Genomic DNA, 22,261 nt, shown 5'->3' with positions numbered 1-22,261 from the left:
CCTTAAGCACAGAAGCGCTAGGGAAACTGAGACTTACAAAAGTGTTTTACTGATTAGGTTCTCACTCCTTGTTTAAGGTTTCACATGCCATCCTTTAAGAAGTACATGATCAGTTGGTCTGTTTCCACAGCTGGGGGCAAATCCAGATGTTGTGTCTCCCTGAATTTTACAAACCTCCTACATTTTGAGAGTTTGGAAAATCTTAACTGTGGAGTCTTGAATAGTGTGAAGAGACATGTCCCAGACAATTGGATGGTCACTGCCTTACAGACTTAATTTCCTGACAAGGATAATAATCTCTGTAAATTTTTAGACTGCTGCAGAATACAATAAGTATGTAAATGCTAGCAATAACTTCGGGTATTTTTTCAAAAAAACAAGATTTATGAATGCATGTTATGGAAGTTGCCTCTATATCCTCAATATCTGTATCTAGGCCCATATCATCCTGAATGAGGATATGTTATATCTATAGTATTTCTAAAGAATAAAAGCCAAGAATTTAGGACCTAAAAGCCTGCTTTCCTCCCTGGCAAGTAGCATCCTCTAAAAAAATAGTTCAGTGCTGAGCACAAAGTTGGTTTTGCCTGTCATCTTGTGGATGGTAAATACAGTCTAGAAAATGCTCCATGGATGATTGTTACAGGCATCTTGCAAGTCTTTTATGTTGTCTTAACTTATTTTAGAGAAACTCTCACCACCTGTCTAGTTGAAATAGGAAATTTAGTCAATTATCAAAAACTACTAGGCAGTGATTATATTGTAGCTGTAAAAAGATGGTAGCAGATTGTCTTTTAAGCAAGAAGGAGTTTCGTGTCTGTTTCCAGAGAAGAAAAGGAGTATCTTGTGGGCATACTTGTGATTACAGTACTTACACATGGCTCTGTGCATTTTCCTTTTGGAATGTCCTTTATTAAGGCATGCTCAGGGGAGGCATTGTTCTTAATTTCACTACCTGTTTTTACAGGTATTTATGAATTTAAGGTGGTTGAAGTTTGTAACCATTTTTTTTCAAGTGTTTGAAAAACGGAATACTAAATAGGGAGCTAGGACTGTTTTACTTTCGTGGCCAGTGTTCTAAATAAGAGTAATTTCTTCAGTTCAACCACATTAAAATTATATTGATATTTGAATTTGTTTGTGAGCTTTGCTTTGAGTAGATTCTTTATGAAAACCGTGGTGTTTGGGGAGTTCATGAACGCCTATGTGTTTATAGAGTCTGATTAGCTTTTTTTGTTGTTTAGAGCAGACCACTGTGACTTAAGACATAGTAAGACAGAAATTTTCTGGACACCAGAAATAGATCTTTTGTGCCTGAGGTACTGATTATATTTCCTTCTTGTAAAATAACTCATACTAGGTTCAATTGTGATTTCTCATTGCTTTTCCTCCTCTTGAGTTTCTGCTTAGAATCAAGCTGTATTTTGAGTTTGCTCAAGGTATACTATTCACGCATGCTGCAATTTCTTACGTATTTGTACATGTACTTTTTACAAACGTGGGTTTGGGTAGGCTTGACCTTGAGTCTGTGTACCTCAGATAACTGTAGTACTTCCTATGTTTCTCAGCTGCTACTCTTTTTGGTTTAGCCCAGGACTTACTTGCAGGCCACATACTCACGTGTGTTTCATCTCTATCTTCATATGAGCATGTGAGTCAGAAAGTAGACACACAAGCAGAGAGTCTAGAAAGTGAATTAAGAGAATGTATTCCATCACATATTAAGTATAACCTTCTAGAGCCCTGCTCCTTTGTCTTGGTGTGTGGAAAATGTACTATATTACAGATCAGGTTGTGATGTCTAATTTGTTCATCTGCCCGTGGATGTACACACACACATAAAAAGTAAACTATTGTTCTTCTCTGTTGTAGAATGGAAAAGACTTATTCTTTCATAAAGGGGGTTCTTTAAGGTCTGGAAAAGGAGGCAAAACCCAAAATCTGCTTTCCAGTGAGGAAGTGAAAGACTGTTGGAGGTGTGGTGATCTGACAGCTCTTACTCTGACAGCACATCATGTACCTCCAGAGAAACCGTCCAGTAAACTGTGCAGCATCAGAGCACAAGAATTGCAAAGAAGGGAGTTTCTGATTTATGTAATGGGGAAAGAGGAGTGATGAAAACATGAGCATGATTCCTTTTCTTTTAATGTAGGGGGAAATTAGCTGCCAGTCATGTAAACAATTTCATACATATGCATGCACTTTGTATTTTTGTGCAGAGATTATTTAAATGCGTGATACTTAAATTCATATGAACACCACTTCTCTATCATTTTTCTGAACTCCTCCATAGTAAGAATTTTTCATAACTATCTGTGAACTCATGAACATTCAGATAATTTCTCTTATTCTGTTTACAAAGTATTTGATACGGGTGACTTAGTCTATGCTTTATAGACAGTGCTTTACAAGCAGAATAAAACTCTGATTTCCATACTCTTTGCTTAAGGTGGATTGCTCACAGAAGAGAAAGAAGCAAAAGAAAACATTTTGTCTTGTCTCAGGCCCTTTAGCTGAAAACACCAACAGCACCGTGCTGAGTTTTCTCTGTCCAAACTTTCCTCCTGTTCCATGGCCAGCTACTCTGAAGTGCTTTCATCTTGGTCCATAAAAACATATGCCAGTCGCCTGTGCCCCGTGTCCCATTTAGGCAGCTCCAAGTTGTGCAAAGGACCCCTACACTCAGCCAAAGTCCAGGTGGAAGACAGAGCTGCAGAGCGCTGAGCACAGGCAGGGGATGTAGGAAGTGGCTGGCATTGCAAGCCTGGGTGCTTGCCCTGAGAGTCCAGCACATTGCCGCCCTCCGCTTAGGCAGACAAGGTCCTGATATCACTTTGGAAGTGGAGTGGGAGCAGTGGTGGCTGTTTGCAGGGTCCCAGACCAGACCTCTTTCACTGAGGTTAGGGGGCTGCCATACCAGGTCCACTCTTGTGGAGGGACCAGGCATGCCACTACCCCAAACAGCCTGAGCCAACAGCACCAAGCTCCCATTCTGCTGCCAGACCCTGAACACCTCCCCATGGCTCTGCAGACAGCAGAAGTGAGCATGCAACACAACTCAATTTGTTCTTAGGGATCGCAAGGGAAAGGTGCCGCAGGAGGAACTGGAGCAGATGACAAACCATAGAAATGTTCCGGTAGGGATGAGGCAGGAGCCAGGAATCACCCTGGCTCACCTACACACAAGGCAGCAGAGTCAGACGACCAGAAGGCAAAGCTAGAAACGATCCCTACAAGAAGCAGCAAGATGTAGGCAAGTTTCTTTTTAAAGGTGGGGTTTCTGGCCCGGAGGTGCTCTGCAGCTGCAATCAGGGCCCCTTCAGGCCCTGCTCTGATGCAGGAAACACCTGATGGGCCACGAGCTGGCTCCCTGTCTGTTGTGTGGCTGTGGATTACACTCACTTGCAGGGTGAGGGCAGGGTGGCAAGTCACTTGTTGGCATGGAGAAGACTGAGAGGTCCCAGCCAAGGTCCCCTAAGCTGCATCTCCCTGCTTTCATCTTTCCTTCCTTGCCTAGGACCATTTTACTTCAGACATCCTGGCCCTGGGCAGTGTTCCCTGTGAGAGAAAGGCCCATTTGTGCAGCAGAGCTCAGTCTCTGCCAGCCCAGGAGCCCACAGCAGGCCCGGCACAGGCTGCAGGCAGAGCTGTGCCTGGCTGGGGACACGGCACGGGGCCCTGGTTCCATCTGTGCTGTCTGCCTGGCTGAATTCATACCTTTCTGATGATGAACAAGATGGTGTGACATTCAGCCACAGATCAGGAGAACAAAGGCTGCAGTCAGCAAAGGGAATCACATGAGTGGGAGTCCCAGAAATGACCAGTCTTTAAAGAAGATTTAAATTATTTTTTCCTGTAGATGTGGTCTTGGTTTATTTATTCTCCTTCCTTCCCTCTCTTTAGATAATATTCCTCTCCAACTGAAAAATCTCTTCTTACTCGGTACTAGAACAATTATGTTTAAATATCTACAGTAAAGTTACTCTTCAAACAGTAATACAAATGTTAAGCAACTTTTTCTATTGTATTAAATTTCTACCTTATTTTAGTTTTACTTTAACAGGAGTGGTTTTGACTTCCTTGTTTTAAGTCAGTAAAAACCTTTTGGGCATAAAGCCCTCAAATAACCATGAAAGAAATGCAAGAAATTTTGCTTGCAAGAAATTAAGATCATGCAAATGGTCTTATTTCACCAAAGAGTTGTTTTAGTTAAAACCCCTCCTTAAGAGGAGTCTTTGATTTGACTCCTTTGAACTGTTAAGTTTGGTGAAGAGTTGCTATGTGATTTTTGACTTTGTTGTTCAATTCCATCATTATTTTTAAAACTTTGCCATTGCCCTTACAGCATAATACCAAGCAAGCTTTAGCTCCAGCATTGAGGTGTGTGATGATTCTCAGTGTTGCTGCAGCAGAAGGCACTTCCTGGCATATACTTTCTTCCCTGCAGCTTTCCGTCAGGTTCAGAGAGAAAATCAGTAGATGGATTCTTATTGTAGAAAATCAGCCTTTATATGAAATGTTCAAGTGTTACTAAGACAGCACTGCTATGACAAGGAAGTTCTCAGAGTGGGACTATGTAGTGGTTTTGTCCAAAATACTCATTACTATTTATCCTCTGCGAGATAAGAATTAGGAGAAACACAAAGCAGGCACCAAACTTGAAAAGAATATAAAGAAATTTATTAACAGATTTAAAAGAGGGAAAAAAGGGAAAAAATCATGCTACACCTTCAGAACACTTCTCCCCCCACCTTCCTCCCTTCTCTCACTGACAATGTAAAAAGACAACCCTTGAGATATTCAGTCTGTTTACCACTTCCGTAATAGTCTTGTTCAGTTCATTTAGGAGGAGTCGTCTCTCTTGCTCATGCTATGGAGAAACTATCACAACGAGACAGCCACCTGGGTTGGTTGTCTGCTCACTTCATGTGAGAGTCCCCTCCCACAACTTGCAGCTTTTCCCACAACTGCTTTCGAGGGTCCAATCTTGAGCTACTGGGGTGCAATTTTAAGGTTGAGCCGTTCAGCAACAGAAGTTCTCTTCACCCATCTCTGGGAGCATTTCATCTCTAAGAACAGAGGCCCTTCTCTTTCCCTGGGAGCAAAGGGTCCTCCTCATCTTCATCTCTAGGACTATCTCTGGGAGCATGTCTAGGAACTGAGGTTTTCTCCTTTTCCATTTGGAGTAAAAGTCCTCATCTGGTCCATCTCTCCCTGTTCAAACTTCTCATGAAATTACAGCTGCGTCAGCATCTGCCTATCTCAGTGCAGGTGCTTTTGCTCACAAGTACAAGTTGAACACTCCACCCCCCATATCTTCATGGAATTACAACAGGTACTCTGATACACCATAGCTTTACAACAGAATTTCAGCTTTAAGCATCTCCTCTTTCTCCTCCCTCAGGTTTTCAGCTCTTCACAGCAATAAAAAGGGTTAATCTCACCTTGGCCTTCCAGCTGGAATGTCGCTTATCGCTGTTGGTCACATGATCTCTGCCAGACATCGGTGCAGCTTCAGCTGAATCTTGGCCGCACTGGAGAAGGGGAGCCGAGCCGCTCCGGCTGCCCACGGCAAGGCAGTGGGGGGGGTTCCACGGCTGGAACAGGTCCATCGGCTCCAGGATGGCCGTGGCCCGGCCCGGCCTGGCCCAAGCAGGGCCTGGCCGGGCCCGCTGGCCCCCACTCGGGGCCCGCAGCCACCTGTGCCAGCGCCGGAAACGAGAGAGAGCTTGGAGGGGGAGTTTGCCTATTCTTAAATGTGGATCACAGAGGCGGTCACAACTTTAAGTGGCTTAGAGAATTGTCCATATTCAAACTGGCCGCTGATAGGTTCTATCAGTTCCCAGAGGAAGCTGTAAGCACCCCTTAGCAAGGACGTCCCTTCCGGGACTATGCCTGCTAGCCCATGACAGACTATCTCTGGATATACTTTCTTTTCTTGCTATGCTCTTCTCTGTTTTCCTGGTGTTGCTACAGATATGCTTGTCTGTTCTGCTGGTGAAGAGTTAAAAAAAATAATTCTTTAAGAAAGGCAAGGCGCTAACAGCACCTGAACAGACTGGAGGATCTTGATTTCTCCACCCAACTCACCTAGTGCAAGTCCTCACTTCTGTGTAGTATTCCCCTTTTCTCTCCAGCTGTTCTGTGTGGTGTTGTCAGTATTTTTAACATGCGGATTTTTAAAACTGGTAATAATTATGACTTCCCAGCAGACTTCTTTTTTTTAAATTATATTTTTAAATGTTTAATTTCTGGCAAAGTTCTTCTTTTATTGAAAAAGTCAGAGTGTGCCAATACTGCATATGGAATAACACCTTCAGAGTTCATTTTCTGATCACTGAAGAAAAAATTAAACTATTCCTTTCAATATTATCATAATTACTATTATTATTATTATTATTATTATTACTATTATTCCTTCACATTGCTACAAGCTGGTTTTTTATTTAAACAGGTAGATTGTCTTCTGTGTGCTTGATGTTTTTAATAACTATTATTTTTTTACCAGAAACTAAACACAGCAAAAGCCTCCAACTTTTAACAGCACTATGTGTTTTTTCAGATTTTTCTCTCTTTTACCCAGTTACTAGGGCTGTCAGTTCTGGATGGCTACTTATTTTCATGACTTGTATTTTCCTGTCAAATTATAAATACAGAAAGATTAATTGTTTTGACCTTAGTCAGCATCTTTTTGGCATCTTAGTCCACATCTGTTTCCTCTTGTGATGTTTATCTGGAAAAACAATGCAAAACTGTTGCATGCAAAGCACATTCTGGCTGGCATGAGAGAAGAACTTCCCAAGTTTTTCTTGGAAATTGAAAAATTCTTAAGAGAAATTAATAATAGTGTCTTTTGGTGATATTGAATGTAAAAGCAAAGGAAGACAAGAAGTATACCACATAAATCCACCCTTCAGATATATTTTCCTGTTACTCTGTCTATTGACAATGTCGGTGCTGAGGAAAAACTGAAATTAACAGATAATTTCTGGCTCTTAAATTATATTTGCTTGAGTTTGCAATTTGCAAAGGGCATAAAGATTGGCTGTCAAATATTATTTGTTCATTTATTTTGTTCAGATAGAAATTCTACCTGTATCTCTTACAGTATCTGCAGTTGCAGATGAATTGAAAAGACCCAAAGCAAAGAGCATTTCCTGTTCTTGCAGGCAGCCATGCATCACGTTTCACTAACTCAGAAAACTCTTGCAAAGGGTTTTCCGCCCTGCCTCTGCTAGAGGGAAGGAAGACATTGTCGAACGATGGCTTTCATAGAATCATAGAATATGCTGGTCTAGGACCCATGTGGATCATCAAAGTCCAGCTCCTGGCCCTGCACAGGATGTCCACAAGAGTCACACCATGTGCCTGAGAGTATTGTCCAAATCCTTCTTGAGCTCTGTCAGACTGGTGCTGTGACCACTTCCTTGAGGAGCCTGTTCCAGTGCCCAACCACCCTCTGGGTGAAGAACCTTTCTTCTAATATCCGACCTAAACCTGCCTTGACACAGCTTCAGGCCATTCCCTCAGGTCCTGTTGTTGGTCATCAGAGAGAAGAGATCAGTGCCTGCCCCTCTGCTTGCCCTGGGGAGGAAGCTGTAGACCACTATATAAATCTTACTCTCATTTCAGTTCTAAACATTCGTAGCTGATTTCTTCACTGATAGTTCACCCATAGCCTGGTTTTGAAGATAACCTTGTAAAGGGAACTACCAAAGCTATTTATTTGGGTAGGTAGGCTTTCGGCAAGTTCTCTTGAGGATAGTTTTCGTCAAAGTTGTAGGAGTTTTTCTTGCTAGGGATGCTTGTATGGCCTGATAGTTTTATTTTGGGCATACTGTGCTTAAGTTTTATCCCTTCACAAGTTTCATCTCTGTTTAAAGCAGAGATCATGTAAGCTTTCAGATTTCCTCTTCATAGGTTACAAACCTGAGATTTTGTCTGCCTCATACAAGAGGGTTTCTTCTTTATCCATCTTTTCCTTAAATCCTGTGAACTGGTTTCACATAGCTCTGTCACACTGATGATTTGAACTTCAGGCACTGGGAAATGGTCACACATGGGCCTTGTGTACCTTTGTTGGTACTATTCCAGCATTACATAAGCCTGTTTCTTATGCCTTTTAGAGCAGCCTTTTGGATTTTTTTTTTCTGTTGTCATTTTGGTGCCTAACCCTCATTCTGAGATGTACTAGCATGCCATTCCTACTACTCAAAGGAAATTAGAATATTTAGCATAAATTCTTATTAGTAGCCCAAGTGTATCACCTTGTACTTTATACTGGTGAATTTAATCCCAGTTCGGCAAAACAAAAGCTGTAAAGGTGATTCTATTCTCCTTGTGTAACATCTCTATATTTCTAACATTGAGCAGCAAAATTCATCTGTACATACTGGGATGTTGCACCATGATTGTTAACAAAATGCTGGTAGTATTAACCTCTAATAACCTTCCTTCACCCCAGTACTTCTGCTTCCAGCTTGATGTATATTTCCAGCTCCCTTTTCAGTGGTTACTCACCCTCTTAACAGTTTTTCTAATAAGCTTCATTTTCTCCTGCAAAACCAATGATTTTCTATACTTCAAAAGATACATGCAACTATTTGTATTCCAGCTCTTTGCAGAATCCAGGCATCTCAGCAATATTTTGCCTGATGTAACTTAACTTTGGGAAATCTGCCTTGATTTTCTTTTGTTTCTTTTCATGACATTGATTATTCTTTCTAGCTCTGCAACCTTGGTTTTCTGTACATGAGTACTGCATTTGTTACTCTGCAGTCAGATATCAATCACATCAGCAGCCTGATAAACTGGTGTTCAAAAAGCCTAGCTGCACCTGTATTTACCTGTGCAAGTTCTTTCAGACTTCTGGGGTAGATGGTGTCCCTGCTTCACACTGTGCCCCCTTGGTTGTGCACACTGAAGCTATTTTCATTTTTGCTTCCAGACTGGTAGTGGTAATTTCCATATCACTGCGCAGCTGTCATCACTGCCATTGAAATTAGAGGAAGAAGTATTTGTTCAGCATTGGCCTTGATGCAAATTCCCCCTAGAACAGATTAAAGGTCTGTATACATACTGAAATCCAATTTAAGAGCCTGGATGTTGCTACCCGACTATAAGCATATCTATGAGCAGTATCTAAGGAAGTTGCCTTCTTGAAAGTGCTTTTGGCACTACTAAATTACCCTTTACTCATACCATTGTATTTCTTGCAATGGGCTCTGTGCACAGTTTCATAGTTTTCTTCTCCCTGACCATTTCAATCAATCTAATAAATAATACTGCTTCTTCCAGCAAAGCTTTCATGTCTCATTCCTCTGTAATCAACAACCATTTTTGGGCATCTCTTCTTTTCCCAGCTAGCAAACGTACTTCAGTACAGGGATTTCACTTGAGGCTGCCAGACCACCAAGCTCATATTTGCTCTGTGGTTTCTTTGACCAATTTTGTTGCTGGCAGGCATTAGCTGTTTGGGGTTCAAGACTCAATTAAGGATGTTTTCGCAGAAAAAGTAGCTAGCAACTGAAAAAGGAGCTGAAAAGTAGCTAGGAACTGATGTCTGAAATATTTCTAAAACCTTTCTGAACCACTGGTGTTTGTTTACTTTTTAGATCCCCCTTTCCCAGAAGTAGAATTTGTTGCAGTTAAAGGTTCTGCACCTTTGCTCAGACTCCGGAAAGCAGAAGATCAAAATGGACCGATCAGGTTTGTCTCTGTGCTCTTCACCCTTTCAATGAACGTTGTGCAGATTCATGTTACATACAGATTAGAACTGTTTTGGGTGGCTAGATTATTTTTTTTAGCAATGGAAAAACTTAAGCTGTACCTCCCAGTTTCTCCCCCCTTAGCAGGGTAATATTTAGCTTCAGGTTTTCCCTGTTTTGTGGACCAAGATCCTAGTTTGGATAATTGTGAGTTTTCATCACTAGCTTTGAGGTTTGGTTATGTTTTTCTTTTCCACAGTGAGGTTACAGTAGATCTTTATTGATGGATCCAAACACACCTCTACTCATGTGATTTTTCTTTTCCAACAAACTCAAGCAGCCAGTACATTTTCCCCCCCAGAGCCAGAGGAAATAGTGAATAATGTCCTCATTTATGCATATTCTGAAGTAGATTTTTCATACTTAGTGTATTACTACCTAAATGTATTTCTAGAGTAAAAGGATTTACCGCTTACTAAGTGCTGTTGGTGCCAGAAGGAAAAGGTAACTTAATATTACACTGAAGAAGAAAATATTTGAAAGCTAGTAACATCTCGTGGAATCGCTGGTGTAAGAACCCTAGTGGTCTTCCTATGATTGAATACCATAGACTAAACATTGTTTTGGGAGGCATGAAGACAGATTTGATTTGTTTTTTTAGAAATGGTACCTGTCCTCTCCTCCTTTCAATAGAAAAATCTTGTTTCTGTGAACTTACAAGTCATTTTTAGAGAAAATGGTATATTATTTCATAAATGAACTTCAGTGTGAGGAGGAGGAGAAGGAGGAGGAGAGAGTCTGAAGTATCTCAGTTTTATGTTCTTCTGAACATAAATAAACATGTAACAATAACGTGCATGTGATAAGACGATTCAGCTCTAAGCTGTGCATGCAGAGCTTTTGGTTAAAAATTAAGTGGAACACACACAGAGAGAAATATTTTAGTGTAAGAAGTGTTTGTATTGGGCATTGATAATAAAAAGCAGTTAAGAGGCTACAAATAGAAAAAACCAATATGAGTTAATGAATATCTGATGCTTAGTTTTTTGAAATGAGGGCTAATATTTGCTCTTTTTTTGTTTCCCTCTAGTCTTTATCAAGTGATTGTGCTTCCTCTGGATTTGCAAAGCACATTTATTTGTGACTCCTTTGCTGCTACAACTTTCTTTAGTAACACCACTGACATTAAAGGATATGTGGCAGCTGAATTTCGGGCGAAGGATGTTGCTGATAACATGTCAATTGCTCTTGGAGACAGACATTACTATGGGAAGTTTTATAATGCTCCTTTAAAGTTGGGAGAAGAGTATTGTGTTTTTTTGCGAATAATAAGTGAGTGGAATAAGGTAATGAATGTTTTCAAACCTTTTCTTTACACCTCTTGAATGAAATATTGCTGGGGGAAAAGAGGAAAATGTTAGCTGTGTGTTAGATTTTTTATGACACTCCAAGGATCTCCTAGTTGACAGAATTAGATTAAATCAGAAGCATTTCAAATATCTCTTGTAATTCCTTAATGGTAGTTATGTCATTGTAATGTTGAGGCAACTCTGGATGCTGAAAGGCAAACAATGCAAATAATTAAAAATTAATGGCCATCACTGCCCTCAGTAATTGAGGGTGTCTCCATTGGGGCAGAATTTACTGAAAGAAATTTGTAATAGAATTTGAAAATTACTCCTTAGCAATGACAAATTCACCCATTTTAATTTTTAGTTAAATGTTTCATAACAAAATATTCTAGTACTTCAAATAACATGGAAAAATTTATTTTAGCACATATTATTACCTTCCAAAAGGCAGTGAGTGTCAACTCCAACTTCATCGAGAAAACCTCATGAAAGAAAATGTATATTATTAACATGACCTTTTTTATCATTTTAAAGTAAATATGTATTTTTATTAGAAACAAGACGTTTCCAAAACTTACATCTCATCTAGCTTTCCAGCTATCTATCTCAGGAGTAAGCAGTTTTGAAATTTTTTATAGTATGAGTCTCAGCAGTAGAAACTTTTTCTCATATGGGACAAGTGATAACTCTTTATGTGCAATACAGTTCCTGAATGTCAAATACAAAAACTGAGCTAAGCAACCTTTAATAAAGAAAGAAACAGTGCCACCTGAAAAAAGTTAAGAATAGAGTTTTTAGGGCTTTGTGTATACAGCATAAAGCAATGAAGCATGCAAAAACTGATCCATGAGTCACTTGTAAATAGTTCTCCACAATTTTGGAACCCCCCCCCCCCAAATCTCAGTAAGTTAAAACCGCTTCTGTTAAGAAATGTAACTGCCTCAGTCCAAAGTGATTGGAATAAAAGTGCATGTAGTAAGATGATTCTGGTGTCTGCTAATCTGTGCAGTATGTATTTTGTGTAGCATCTATTTAACAATAGTCTGAGAGGTTTTTATAGCACAGATGAAGTGGTTTCTGATCCTAATACAAGCCTGTTGTTTGTCATAAATTTTTAATTAATTGTGCAAGGAGAGAAGTAGGAAAACGACAATAGAAGGCATTTCATTTCATAAATAATGTTAAGTTAGCCTAAAATGTCCTGGAATTTGGACAATGAACTGTATTTTATAGAAAAATTTACTCTGTGGAGCAGGATTATTAATTAGTTAAGTGTATACAAGTTTGACCTCTTTAAGGTCTACTAAATACCTCTTTGAGCTTATTTTATTTATCCTTGGGTTTTATGCATTGGTTTCCCTAGCTCTTTACCCTCAGTATTTTCTAATACTGGGGTATTTTAATGGCTTTTACTTTTGCGGAGGTTTCTGCTGCACAGAACAAAGTAGATTCTCATACATCTTTGCCAGCAGTTTATTAAGCTGCTTCTAACTTACATTATTCTTTCTGTTTCTTATGGATTATTTCCTGATCTTTCATTGCTAACATTTGCAGACGTATTTTCTAGGCCACTGATTTAGTGGATTAATACTACAGTTATTGGTAGAGGTCCCTCTTGCTTCCCACCATTTAAAATGCATCAGCTCCTTAGTGTACACTTTAATGTATGGCTTTTGTTGGTTGATTAAATACACAAAGTTGCATGCAACAGTTATGAATCATTATTAGGGTTGCAGATACCAAACCACTTTGGTCCACAGCTCTGCTTCTTTGAAATGGAACTTGGACTACTGGTTCAAAAGTATTGGTTTATCTTCAATTGTCAAATTCTCTTCAAATGCCCTTTTATTTTGTGCAATTGTTGGTGTTAGAAAGCTAAAAAAAAATCAGAATTATGAATTCAGGGTTGTTGGGTTTTGAGACTTTCTAAAAATTTGATTGCTTACATAACTGAATTTGGATTAATGAACTCAGTCTTCTTTTTAAACAAATTGCTTGGCCCTCAATTATTAATACCTGTGGAACCAGCATTTCTGAAGTGTCTTTTACTTGTTAACACATTTCCATTTGAATACAGAAAAATTAGAAATAGATGTAATAGGCTCATAACTAATGTTCTCATTACTCAGTTTTATATTCTGGCATCCTTAAGGGTCCCTTCTGTCTCCAGACCTCTTTCATACTGAAAATGGTACAATTTGTATAATCATGCTGAAAAATCATGGCTTGGTTGTGATTTTTATTACCATTATTAATTAATAGCCTTGACATAATTATCATGTTCATTTTTCCATTGTTCAGATTTGGAGGTCTTGAAAAGGGTGTCTGCTGTGAGGATTTTACTTTCTGTTTATTTTTTTTTCCCCTGAGACTCTTGGGACCTCTGTAACTACCCTGATAGGCAGGAGATGTCTGATTTTCTGCACACTAGAGTGTGTCATGAAGGTAGCTATTTCAAAATGATGGCACTCACACCAGTGCCCTCAGAATCTGGCATTTGATTGAATTTCTAAACCCACCCCTTTTTCTTTATCTTTCCTCTGCTAAGAAGATTTTCTTTGTCAGTCTTTTGTCTTTTTAATTGACCATAAAATTCCTTATAAATCATGTGTTTAAGAATCACTGAGATTCCACAATTCATGCAGACACACAGGAGTTAGATTAAGCACACAAATGTGCCTCCATCCTTTTATGTAAATGCTTCAAAATGTAGCCTTCTTTTGCAAATATACTGTTATTCAGAGCAACATAATACACACTTTGCGACAATATGAAAAATACATGTATCATGTATGTATTTTGTGAAAGTCTGTGAAAGCCATTTAGCAGGAAGCACTACAAAAATACACTTCATAGTAATTACACAATAGACAATAGAACCTAGAATAGAAAATTTTGTGTATTTATCACTATGAAGAGCTGGGGGAAAGTGCTCTACAGATACCAAAGCTTACCTTAAAAAAATCAAGTTTGCTTAACAAGTCTGCAAAAGCAGATCCCTGATAAATATTTTTTAACTGTAAGTATTCTATAGAACTTATTAAAAGTTACCAAGCAAGTCATCATAACTGGAGAGAATGCTACATCTAGTATTCGTAAAACGTGCCATCAGATACTATATTTTAACATACATGTTCTGAATGGGGAAGAGTTAACACAGCATATTCAGCCTTATCTTAACATTTCATAAATTCTGAATCCTTATCAAAGCAACTTTAAAGATCCTTCCATATTACTAACATGCCTAGGTTGTAGAAAGCAAGGAATAATAATGAGCTAAAAACTAGAGCTAGCTTTTCATCAAAGCTCTATATCTAATCTTATTTTTATAATTTATAATCTTTTAAGGCAAAATAGAGGCTGCTACCAAGGGAATAACAAACTCGATTCCAAATGGTAGGTTTTGTTGATGGCTGATCTTTCAGAGGGTGTTAGTAATAATAAATTTTTCTCATGAGAAACAGTGATTTTTATGTTTTCATTTTTAGGTAAGAACACAGTCCTGTGCTGTTTGGGCACAAATTAAAAGTAAGTCAATTTTTCCTTCAATAAAAAAGTCTAAGTTGTCATGGCTTTGCTTGGCAGCATAAACTAATAATTGCTGTGGCTGTTTCATCTTTTGCCATTCTTCTTCTGTTGACTTCAAGGACTGAAAAGATTAGAGACAGAAAGTTTTCCTTGCTTTTTCCTTCCTTCCTTCCTCAGTATTCCATTCTAATGGATTCAGCAATCCATTGTAAAATGGATTCTCTTGTTTTCCCCTGGTTTTCAATGTTGCTATTTCTGTGCATCTCATTCAGATCTTTACAGCAATTTTTGTCCACAAAGGATTTGAAGCACAGAAGATGTGAAATTTCAGCGGCCTATTTTAAGATAGTTCTATATTGGCTTAAAGATTAAAAAATCAATCAAAGAATGACAAAAATAACTTAAAACCCCAAAAAAGAACAGCAATAACACAAAACCCGCCCAAAATTTTCTAGCCTTTAGAGGCCACATTTTTTATTTTAGAATGTTCAGATGGTCCTTGGAGAATTACATCTTTTTATGATCTTAAAAAAAATAGAAGACACTGTGTAAATATGAAATATATGGCTAATTTGTATACTTGCAAGTACAGTTTCTTAAATATATAGTGGCGTAACTTTAAAACCCAGTAAATTTCTCAGTGTGGTTGTTTTGATTTTGTTTTTGGCTTTAAAATGTTTCCAATTAATGAGTTTAGCTCAGCAGAGTTTGGAGTCCACTAGAGATCATGTTTCCCTCCTTTCCACCATAACTGAAACTAGTCTTCACCCACCTCATGTCTCAGCAAAAAGCAAACATTTGCCTATCCTGACAAAGAAAGCAGCACCACTGGAGTCTCCTATGAGCCCCAAATTCTGCTTTTGAGTTGAAAGTCTCACAAATTTGAGTTAGGAAAGGCAGTAACACTGGAAAATGAGACAGTACTTTGGAATTACATTGAATCACGTGGTGTACGGAGTGCTTGGGGTGCGTCTTCTTCATATCTGATTATCACTATAAATGATCTTCTGGTGACAACTCTTGTGTTTATTTCTAAGTTTTCTTTAGTTACTCTTTCTTTAATTACTCTTATGACCTAGTTCCTTTACGACCACACTTAGAATATAGTGTAGGCAGTTCTTTGTTGTGGAGACTCTGCTAAGATCAAGGATTCCTTAGGTTTGAGGGTTCCATTGCTAGGGCTGTGTAGGCAATAGAATAACTGGAAAGACAGAAATCTGTCCTTTTCTGAATTTTTCATCTATCAACATGTAGTGCATCGTCAAAGGCTGTATGACAACTAGGTGGGTTTTGGTTTTGGGTTTAAAAGAATGAGCATAGGACAGGTCAGGCCTTTGGCTTTTTGTTGTAAATACATTTGCCTTTATATTGAGTGGACTTATAGCCAAAGTGTCCTTTGCCCTAATGTACTTCTGCAGCTGGAGAGGTTGAGAGTATTTTTGGCTTGCTGAATCCTTTGAGAAATATTTCTTTATTCAACTTGTGTGGAACGCAAATCTGTAAATTAAATCTAAACCAAATGGCCCCGTTTCAGATGCCATCTAGCTAGACATTGTGTGATAGATCATTGTCATAAAAAATGGTAGAAACCTGTATTAAAAGCACACTTTCTTCTGCAACAAATAAGTAAAATGAAGTTTTAGGGGTTTTCATGAAATACACTGTACTGTAATTCTGTAATTTTTGTGGAGGGATGACATCTCCTCTAGAGACGTGTAATTTGCTGATGGAAATTGGTGTTACAGTGTTATAAGGACAGGTATATATTTTTACCAAAAATGAGCATAATAGTACTTTTTTACTAATCTTTCTTCCTCAATTAGATGGTAACTAATAGATAGTCAGCTCCGTTACTGTCATGAACTGAGCCATTAAGTCCAGCATCTGGGTTTTGTTACCATATTTCAGCTATGAGCAGACTTAGTTGTTCAGACTGAAGCTACACTATTTGTTTGGTTTGTTTGAATTGTTTGATACTTTCTTTCAGATTTATCACCCACTCTGCAATACATGACTGCTGTTGGATTGGGGTCAGTGGCTGCTGTCTGCCTTATACTGTTCCTGTCATTCTCCGTGGCACGGTACGTGGTGTTGCTGCCTCCAGTTTTGTAGTCCTCCTTCACAAGGCTTACATGTTTTTCTTTTCAGATTTTTTTTCTTGCCAACATGCTTGGTTTAGACATCTTGGGTAATTAGAAACTGTAATCAAGGGTGCTTTCACAGTCCACCAATGCTGTGCATTGCTTGAACTGATGTCCTCTGTATCTTTGCAACTACTAGCAAAACATCTGAAAAGTGTAGGGCTTATCTTAATAAAGGAAGGATTCGAGACAGTGAGTAGCACCAGGACTGTAGTACAGAAGTGTTATGATTAAATGGGAATTAAATAAATGAAGTTTATATGCTGTCAAAATGTTGATGAATGTTGCATATATACAGAGCTAAGTTTTAGTCTTCCCAAGTTATTCAGAAGGCCTGAAAATAACAGTTTTTCAGTAATGGTTGAGCTTTACCTAAAAGCCATGATAAAAACATGTTATAAATTTTTAAGAAATTTATTTATTTATGCTTCATGATCCTTCAAGCAGGGTGAGTAACTTCACAACTGTCTTCCTCTCAAAGGCAAAACAAATATGCAAATTATGTAATTGTGAATGCCTATGTACATGTAAAACCTCTTCACTAAAAATTGTGTCTTTGTTTTTATTTCAACGTACATATCTACAAGAATAGTCTTCTGATTTTTGTCCCTTGAAAGGTCAGGAGCCTCCAGCTTGGGGGCTATGAAATATATAGCATTGATTGGTTAAGCTGCTTGTTTGGCAGTCTGAAACAGAAGGAATTAGTCATATTTAGGGCTGAAGAAAGTAGGTTTATTTGGATTGTTTGTGGTTGTCTAAATTTCAAACCAGTTCTTGCAATCCAGATTCTGAATTAAAGGTTCCATGATGTCCTTTTTTTCTTTAAGTAATTAAATAAAGGGATCTCAGGCTTCCCTTGGCAGTAGCATGCAGTGGTTAACTTGAACTTGCAGTCTTGATTGTTTTGGGGATTTTAAAAACATTGTCAGTGTCAGCTTTGATATATAAGGAAGAAGGAGCTATCAATGTCTTGGTTTCTAAAGTAGCGCTCCTGACAGGGGGCATATTGCAGGAGAAAGAACTTCCATGGGCTGTCATGGTGTGAAAAGGCTTCTCAGTTATTTCAGTTTCTCTGGAAAAAACATGGCAGAGGGATATTAGTACTTTTCCAAACTATGTCAAATCAATTAGGTTCATAGTGGTAGAAGAGTGATTTGAAGTATGAAAGTACTGGAAGAATCATATATGAGTATGAGCCACTTGTGAGAGAGTGCAGAGAAGATAGACCCTGAATTTCCACTTCAGACTCCTTTCAAAAGGAGTGAGAGAAGATGAAATCCTTAGGGAGCTGAGTACATTGAGTATATTTGACAGTGGTGTATTGCGGGGAACAAGGATTTAGTAAGTCAACAAGTATCTTTTAGGCCCTTGATCCCATGTACAGAGAAATTCTTGAATCCGTTCTCCTGTTCTAAGGAGTATCAGACAGAATCCTTCACAGAAATTAAAACTGCCCCAGCCCAGTAGTAGGCAGAGAAGGGAAACCCCAGATGTCAGTTGTGATAAGACCCTTCACAGTGCTTGCAAAGAAGTATCTGTAATATTTATAAATAACAAATATGCTTTTAGTTATAATTAACCATAAGTTTAATACATTTCTGAGTAAGAATATGATTTGAAAAAAAACAATGTGAAGTCAGTCTTCTGCCGTATCCAGTTGTAAAACTGTGGTCCTGTTTTAGACACTGTACTCCAAGACAGGTGTGGCCTAGCAGGAGAAAAACAGAGAGGAATTTTATGAGAGAGACGTGGGATCTATTTGATCTAACTGCACATAGGGCATTCTAGTGGCAGGTTGCTTAGCCTGGCAGGGAAGATACTGCCAAGAAACATGATGTACAAATATACAAAATGCCACTATAGGAAGACCAACTTCCTCCTGTTGGTAGTGCCAGTGGTACATGTACCATCCATGGGCAGCATACCCATGTGCTCCTGAGCTGTAGGGGAGGGAGGCATGGGAACAGATTGCTGTGAAGGCAGCTTCTGGGTGGTCTGCAAGAGGAGGTTAAACAAACTTGTTGGTAATGACATAGCTACGGCTGAGCTTGCCTTGGTGTCAGGTGAATGGTCTTAGATTATTTCTTGGGGTCCCTGTAAGCTTCTGTCACAAAGAGCCACTGTATTCAAGTGCTCACCAGCTTGCCACATGTCTGCTGTCTCAGGAATTATGTTTCCACAATGGATAAGGGTGTGAATTCCTGCTAGCATGGTTGTTGACAGCAGTTCCAACTGTTCCTCAGTGAGTAAAAGTCTGGCACTGGATTCACAAAGTGAAGTCTGACTCCTGATGTCCTTAGATTTTATATTTTTATTTTAAAAAATGGATTAGCCCATAGTTGCTGTTATTAGAGTGGCTACTCACTCATACACCTTGCTCCATTCCTCTTAGTTCTTTGCTTTCTTTTGTATTGATGCCCATTCATATGAGTAAGGATAGTGCCAGAATTCCAGATTTCTGAAGACCTGCACAGGCCATCAGTGTTGCTGATGACAAGGCTGACACTAGTCAGGTGATCATCTGGTAGCCTCTGGAATGCTTCTTACTTGTCTCACACTGGCTGTAATAATAAGGATTTGTACCAGCACCAGGCATCTTCAAAAAACTTTGGAAGCACTGTCATGTATGTAATCAGTATGAGTGATACAAGTTCTGTCAGGTCCATGCTTGAGTCTTGAATGATTTGTAAAATTTTTTTTTAAACTGGATTTTTTTTCTCTCTCCAGCTCTTATCTCCACAGCACAGTGCATCCCCCACCTGCTGCTGTAGCCTGTGAGGCTGTACATTTATCTACTACAGTAGATGTGGCACAAGCAGGGATTGCATCATCATTCCTAGAGACTGAAACTGTCTCTCTTCTCTGATGGCTTATTTCCTGAAGTCAGCACAGAGAAAATGTGCTCTTCTTTCAAAGCCAGCGTCTGTCGGGTATGGGTGTATCTGCATGTCACATATGTACTACAGTGTGAGCAATTTAAATGTGTCTGTCGCTGGAAGTGAAATATTTCTTGTCTTGCCTTATTCCAGATGGTGTGGTGTGTAAAGGAGAACCTTCCCTCAGAAATAGATTATCATGCATCCCATGTGTTGGTCACAGGCTTTCAGCTATTTCAGCTGCATGAGTGCCTGATAATGAGTGCTTGTATTGTATCCTTGATTGCATGAATAATACCCTGATCCAGTTGAGACTGTTTGAGGATTAACGCTACTTTAGATACCTTTGCATACATAAACTGGCCTATTGTGAGCAAAAATACAGACCTACCCTTCTATGAGATAAAGCTCCTATTGTATTTCCAATACAAAGGTGGAACATTTCTGTCAATCACTTACAAGTAATGATACATCAGTAACATGTACACTTGTTAGCCATGAAGTTGTCACATTTAAGTAGTGTCAGCAACTGATGTGTTCCAGAGATATTGCAATCATTGCTTATAGCAATTAGCAGTAATTGCAAATAATATACCAATCCATAAACCTCCAGTTTGCTGAAAAGCTGGTTGCTTTAATGGCATGTGAAACTAATTTAAGGAAGGACCTTCCTGTGTTAAGTGCAGTTTTGTTAATCTCTGTTCTATAATTACAGCTGAGTAAAGCCATTAAATCATTGTCTGGTTAATGGGCTGGTGTGTAACATCTGGCTAGAGTCACTTAATAAAGGACAATTAACCAATTTCCTGTGGCATACTCCCAGTTAATATTTTTTTTTCTTCTGTAAGAAAGAATCTAGTGGCTTTGATTATTTCCACTCCTCTTCAGAAGTTGCTTTGTTATATGTTAGCAAAAAAATTCTGTTAACTGGTGAAATAAAGAAGCAAGAGGTTTGGTTTTTACTCAGTTTTGTGATTTTTTCCAAGTCATGTTTTGTGTTTTACCACTTTGAGTGTATGCCATGCATTTTTGGAATTGTTAAGTTTCTGAATTGCTAAGATTCTGATGCCTAGTGCTCTTAAAATTTTAGATGTTCTGTCTCTATGACATGTGATTGGGGTCTTTTTGTGTTTAAAGTGCAGCAGCAGATTTCGTGGTCAGAAGCAAAGAGGAATTACAGCCAAAGAGAATTTTCAATTGCTGCATCCAGCTGAGAGTGCTTTTTCTAGGTCTGGGCAGATACCATTTCTGTTATCCAGCATTTCCACTGCTTATGAAATCTGTCTTTCAAGTTAATAGTTAATAGCTAAGTAAGAACACCTTTGTCTACACTAGGGATTAAAAGTCGATAGCATTTTCTGTTGCTAACTGAGAAAGAATAACTAAACTGTTCATACAGGGACACCATGCCTTAATTTTTCATTTTCTCCTGTGGAATTAATTCCCACACATTCCACACTTAATTCCTTTTCTCAATGGAACAGATTGCAAGGTTAGGTATCGCAGTATGAACTGCACCACTTCATTCTGATTCAGTCTCCTGCTGCTCTGGTCCTGTGAGAGAGTTCATGAGCAGCTGTTCTTGTGTAAGGGAGAGCTGGAGAGGCTGGAAATTACTTAGAGAGACAGATGTGCCATCCTCTGTGAAAAACTGAACTTCTTCGTACGCTTTACTGAGACCATCAGTGTTCCAGCATGTTACACAGGATCAGGAACATAAAGGCCATCTTGTCAGTGGGTATAACTGGAAGACTGCAGATCTTCATGTAACCTTCAGCAAGTTATTTCTTTTCTATGTGCCTCTTCTTAACCTAGCTTGCTTTTTCATAATGTAAAGTTTTCAGAGCAAGGTTTTTTCTTACAAAACATCCATAGTTCTGCTGGGAGTTAGATAATGTATTTAATGACTGTGTTGGACATCTCCACACAGTGTAGCTTCTTAATGCTTAGGAATGGACTGACAAGGGAGACGAGATGAGGCAGGACTCTCTGTCATCTTAAATTTTCCACAACTGCTACAGTTCTGCAAGTTTCCCTCATTCCGTCTGCCTCCCTCGTCACTCTTGACAGACCTACCTCTGCCTGTAAACATATCCTCATCTGTGTTTATCTTATTGCTTGTTACTTCATGTGTACGTATCTTTCTTCCACTTATATCTGTTTCAGTTAAATGTAGAAACAATAGAGCACTAATTTACCCTTGCCATCCTCATATAGATGTGCAAATGTTAACAGTTTGCTTGTTAGACCCTCTCTCTTTCAGATATATTGCTCTATTACTCCCAAGCTTTTCTGCTGAATTAATTGCAACAATATCATAACCGCACTCTCATGTCTCCAGAAATTCTATAGGCATCTCTAGTGATCCTTCACTGCTGTACCTTCAGTTAACACTGAAATTCCACTTTTTCTTCCAATATTTTCTCTCTATTTCCTTGGATATGTGTTCCACACCCAGGCCAAGTAAGCTTAAGCCAACTGAATCTGCTCTGCTTTTACTGCTGATCTGTACGCTTTCACGGTGCTATTTTGAAATGTGCTATATTGAGAAACTCTTTGGTTTAGATCTATACCAATGTCTGCACTATATGCAAAGTGTTTTAATCCTCTTTAGAGGAAATGGGAAATTCTTAGTGCTGGATAAACAATTCTTTTAA

The 22,261-nt window shown here is 38.8% G+C and overlaps 1 protein-coding gene across 3 annotated transcripts in view; it reads left to right on the top strand.

The window, feature by feature from the left end:
• The window catches only part of SUSD1 (sushi domain containing 1), a 46,880-nt gene extending 26,314 nt beyond the window's left edge, over positions 1–20,566 (top strand). For all 3 annotated transcript variants that reach the window (XM_048292368.1, XM_048292366.1, XM_048292367.1), the window contains 5 exons: positions 9,615–9,708; positions 10,798–11,053; positions 14,548–14,587; positions 16,575–16,668; positions 19,456–20,566. In XM_048292368.1, coding sequence (XP_048148325.1) covers positions 9,615–9,708; positions 10,798–11,053; positions 14,548–14,587; positions 16,575–16,668; positions 19,456–19,594 — 623 coding nt within the window. In that variant the 3' untranslated portion in view covers positions 19,595–20,566. The remainder of the gene's footprint in view (positions 1–9,614; positions 9,709–10,797; positions 11,054–14,547; positions 14,588–16,574; positions 16,669–19,455) is intronic.
• The last annotated feature ends 1,695 nt before the right edge of the window (positions 20,567–22,261 follow it).

The sequence above is a fragment of the Corvus hawaiiensis genome, chromosome Z, assembly GCF_020740725.1.
Source record: "Corvus hawaiiensis isolate bCorHaw1 chromosome Z, bCorHaw1.pri.cur, whole genome shotgun sequence".
In the NCBI taxonomy this organism is placed as follows: domain Eukaryota; kingdom Metazoa; phylum Chordata; class Aves; order Passeriformes; family Corvidae; genus Corvus; species Corvus hawaiiensis.
Note: the sequence above shows the minus strand (reverse complement) of the source record. Positions and strands in the feature narration are given on the sequence as shown.